At 56.7% G+C, this 4324-nt stretch overlaps 1 protein-coding gene across 1 annotated transcript; it reads right to left on the reverse strand.

The window, feature by feature from the left end:
* Positions 1–2243: 2243 nt before the first annotated feature.
* ARL4C (ADP ribosylation factor like GTPase 4C) lies at positions 2244–3900 on the reverse strand. Its single transcript, XM_017834772.1, has 2 exons — positions 3261–3900; positions 2244–3127 (listed from the first exon to the last, which is right to left on the reverse strand). Exons 1-2 carry the CDS (start codon positions 3829–3831, stop codon positions 3042–3044), a joined length of 657 nt encoding a protein of 218 aa, XP_017690261.1. The 5' UTR covers positions 3832–3900; the 3' UTR covers positions 2244–3041.
* Between the last annotated feature and the right edge of the window lie 424 nt (positions 3901–4324).

A 4324-nucleotide genomic window follows, 5' to 3' on the forward strand; every position in this document is an offset into this window, starting at 1 on the left:
GCTCCTGGAGCTCTGGCAGCCTTGGGGCCGTGACCTGGTCAGTGCCTGACCACCCTCTGGGGAAGAACCTTTTCCTGAGATCCATCCTAACCCTCCCCTGACACAGCTCCAGCCATTCATTTTGAGGTCCTGTCACCCTTCAGACCCCCCATCCCGACCCTGCAGAGCAGCCAGGATGTCCCCCCTCAGGCCCCAGCAGGCTGAGGGCTCACCACGCTTTCACAAACTGGCCTTGGCACTTCCCTCTGGCTGCCATGTCATCATCTTTAAAAAAGGGAAGAAAAAGTCCTTTACCAGCCAGCTCTGTCTCTCCTCTCCGAAATGTCACCCTGGGTTTCCTGTGTCAGCAGCCACCCAGGAGCAGAGGGAGCCTCCAGCTCTGTCTGCAGCATCCTGCTCTCAACTGGTGTTTTAACCCCTGCAGACCTGGCCCTCTGCCACTGACACCACTTGCCTGAGGCCACGTGTTTAAAAAAAGCCACAACTGAGCAAAAATCCAAACTGTGTCACTCCCTGATCGCCTCCTTCACATGGATTTAAAATCACACGAGCTGATGGAAGAAACTCCTCCCAACCAAACTGCATTTTCCTCTTTCACAGACAGCAGCAGAGATGCAGAGATATTAAGTGACCTGCAGAAGAGCTCAGATTTCATTAACCACCAAATTATGGATGTCCCCCATGTCCCAGAGGGCTGCCAGGCAACAGATCCGTGCCACTGGATCCTCCATCCCACACCTCCTCTCGCTGGGGGAGCGGGAGGAACCTCCTTCATACCACACAAGAACCAACTGCAAAACGCAGCCCTGAGATTGAGAAATGAGCAGAACAACACTTCGAGTTGTTTTGTTTTTTTTTTATCAGGCCCTTTCATTGTATAAATAATTTATTTCAGTTCACAGCATTATGTCTGCCTCTTTAAAAAAAAAAAAAAAAAGAAAAAGAAAAAGAAAAGACAGGAGGAACAGAGACTGATGGACAATGGGCAGCGGGATACCCAACACGGATGGGAACACGGCAGAGGGACCTGGGGAAATGAGACCTGCTAAAAAAATTCCAGGTCATGGAAACATATTTTGAGAAGACACACAACCTAACAAAGACCTCAGACAGTTTCCCTCAGATGTCCTGCTGAGGAACCTCTTCTTGTAGCCCACTGTAGGTGACATCTTCACACAGGGAAAAATCAGTGTATGGTTGTGGAAGGGGACAGAAATACCACGGAAGCCATGAGCTACTCATTGGAAAAGTCTCTTTAATTATTGCAGAAAGCAGAGCTGGTGGGAACAGCACCAGCACAGCGTCCCACCTGCACCTCCCAGTGCTCTGCCATTTCTCCAAGGGGATGCTCAGCTGGGTAGAACAAACTCCCAGGACATGGGAGCTCCGTAAATACCACCAGGCTTTCCATGCCAGTGTGGGGGGAAACCCACAACGTGTCATTCCTAAAACCTGCTCCCTCTGGAGCAGGGGGGGGTTGTCAACACAGCTTTCCATTTCACCTCTAAAATGGGTCACTCTCCAAAAAAAGGGGTAATACACGTGGCTTCTGTGGCATCAAAAATAAATAATTCCTTTTTTTCTCTCTCTCTCGACGGCAAGTACCAAAGTGTTGGAGGTGAAGACAAAGCAGGGGAAGCCAAGGAAGTGGGAACAGAGCCACCTGCAGTGATGGGACCAGCCCACTCGCTCGGTGCACAAGTCGGGACTCGCGTCGGGAACTCAAAACCCCGCAACGAGAGGGGTTTCCTCACAAAACCAAAAACAAACAAACAAAAAGAGCTATTTGGAAGGTGCTGAGCTCATCCTGCAAAGGGAGAATCAACTCCCCGAAAGCCGGAGGGCATTTTTCTTTTGTCTGCTCGGTGGTTTCCCCTCGGTGCTCAGGGAAGGGGTTTGCAAACGGGAAGGCTGGTGTAAAATCACCAGAAAATCCTGCCTGGTTCAAAATTCAGAGTATTTGGCCCCTGAGGGCTGCCTGCTTCTGCTCTGTGGGAAGCCAGGACCTTGGTTTTCTCCTGCAGAGAGCTAAAACACAGACAGCAAGTGGATTTTGGTCCCCAGTCCCATCCGGGTGCCAAAATGTTCACCTGCAGAAGGAGGTGGCAAGGCCTGACGCTGTCCGGATGGCTCTGCAGGCAGAGCTTGCCCATATGGCTACCGTGGGCAATGAGGGGCTTTTAACCAGATTTAAATCTTTGTTAAAAACCTACCTCCCCCAAAGCTGCACACTCCCCCCCCCGTGTCTCCTCACGCCCTGTCATTTTCCCTTTCCAGCAGAGACTTTTACAAGCTCTGGCCACCTCTGTCCGTCCATTCTGCCCTGCCGTGACCCCCTCCTTAAAACCTGACTTGGCCTCCTGCCCCCACTGCAGAGCAGCACAGTGACCAGAACCACAAACTCAGCTTTTTTCTTTTTTTTTTTTTTTTTTTTTTTTTTGGCTTTCCCCCCCCCTTTTTATAAACGAAGAGCTTAAAGCTCAGCACCACTCAGCAGCTGCTCAGCCCCCCCCGCGCCGCATCCTTCCCCCCCCACCCCAAAGGCTGCCTGTCCTTGCTCTGCACCCTAGAACACCAGCCAGGGGGGGGAGGGTGTCCTCTTACCCGTCACCCCCTCCCCCCCCGACATTTTCTGCTGGTCCAACCCCCCCTCAAGTTTCCAACACCCCTTCCCACCGCCGACCGCGGGGGAGGGATGCGGGGATGCAGGGATACGAGGATGCAGGGATACGGGTGGGTATCGGGGTGCAGCTGCGAGACCCCTCCCCGCTGACCTTGCCGAGCCAGAGTGCACCCATACCCCCCCCCAAAGCATCCCCTGTCCCCGAAATGCATGTGGGGGGCTGGCATCGACACCCCCCGCCCCAAAATGCACACATTGGAGACCAAAAGCGCACTGGGCTCCTCTCGAACGCGCTTCAACAGGGTCCTGCCCTGTTGGCCCCCCCGGCACACAAAGGCTCGGTGGTCCTGGAGGGTGGAGCGGGGGGAATCACCCCGGTTTTGCATGTTTCCAGCCCGAAGGAGTCCGGATCAGACCCTCAGGAGCGGGTGGGAGAGCGGAGCTCCGGGATCTGGGCTCGGCTGGCGGGAGCCGCTTTGTTACCACCACTATTGTCTGTTCGTTGGGGAAGGAGGAAAAAAAATAAAGGGGGGGGAAATAACAATTAAACCCAGAAGAATCGCTTTGGTTCTGTCTCCCCCTCGGTTCCTTTGTCTGCTCCTCCATCCCTCCCCGCCTCGGCGGGGCTTCTACCGCTTCTTCTTCTGCTTGAGGGACTTCCTGCGCTTGAGGATCATCTCGTAGAGCTTGTCCATGCCCTCCGTGAGCCCCTCGCCGATGATGGCGCAGGCGGGCTGGATGTGGTACGTGGTGGAAGGGGTCAGCTCGTGGAGGGCGAGCTGCTTCTCGATCTCGGCCACCGGCAGCGACTTGGGCAGGTCCTGCTTGTTGGCGATGACGAGCAGCGGGGTGCCCTGGTTCTCCGCGAACTTGGTCACCTTGTGCAGCTCCGTTTTGGCTTCCTCCAACCGGTCCACGTCCACCGAGTCCACCACGTAGATGATGCCATCGGTGCAGCGGCTGTAGGACTTCCAGAGCGGGCGCAGCTTCTCCTGCCCGCCCACGTCCCAGAAGTGGCAGCTGATGCCCTTGGCCGTCCCGTTGCTCAGCCGGATCTTCTCGGTGTTGAAGCCGATGGTGGGCACGGTGTTGACGAACTCGTTGAACTTCAGCCGGTAGAGCACCGTGGTCTTCCCCGCCGAGTCCAGGCCCAGCATGACGATGTGCAGGGACTGGAAGGCGGAGATGTTGGACGAGATGTTCCCCATGGCCACGGCTCACGCCCCGCTCACAGCCCCGCGCCCATCCCCGCGCCGCCGGCCCGCGGCGGGGGCACGGCTCGGGCACGGGGACCGGGATCAGGGAGCGGGGATTGGGATCGGGGAACACGCAGCTCGGCTCCACGCGGCAGCACAGCGCGGGCACTGGAGACCCCCGCCCCGCCCGGCAGGAGGAGGAGGAGAAAGAGGAGGAGAAAAAGGAGGAGAAAGAGGAGGAGGAGGAGGAGGGCCTGCGCCGCCGCCTTCCTCCCGCTCCGCCTCCCGTCCTGCCCGCATCGCTCCTGCCTGCACCGCCCCTGCCTGCACTTCACCTGCCCCTGCCTGCACTGCTCCTCCTGCCTGCACTTCTGCTCCTCGGGGGCCCCTGGCAGCGAGATCCCCCTGTGCCGAGCGCTTGGTTATCCTTATGCCCGGCATCATCACCGGCCACAGAAAGCGGTGAAAAACCCTAAAAACAGTAGCCAAGCCACGGTGTTATTCA

The sequence above is a fragment of the Lepidothrix coronata genome, unplaced genomic scaffold (assembly GCF_001604755.1).
Source record: "Lepidothrix coronata isolate B3197 unplaced genomic scaffold, Lepidothrix_coronata-1.0 Scaffold239, whole genome shotgun sequence".
NCBI lineage: Eukaryota > Metazoa > Chordata > Aves > Passeriformes > Pipridae > Lepidothrix > Lepidothrix coronata.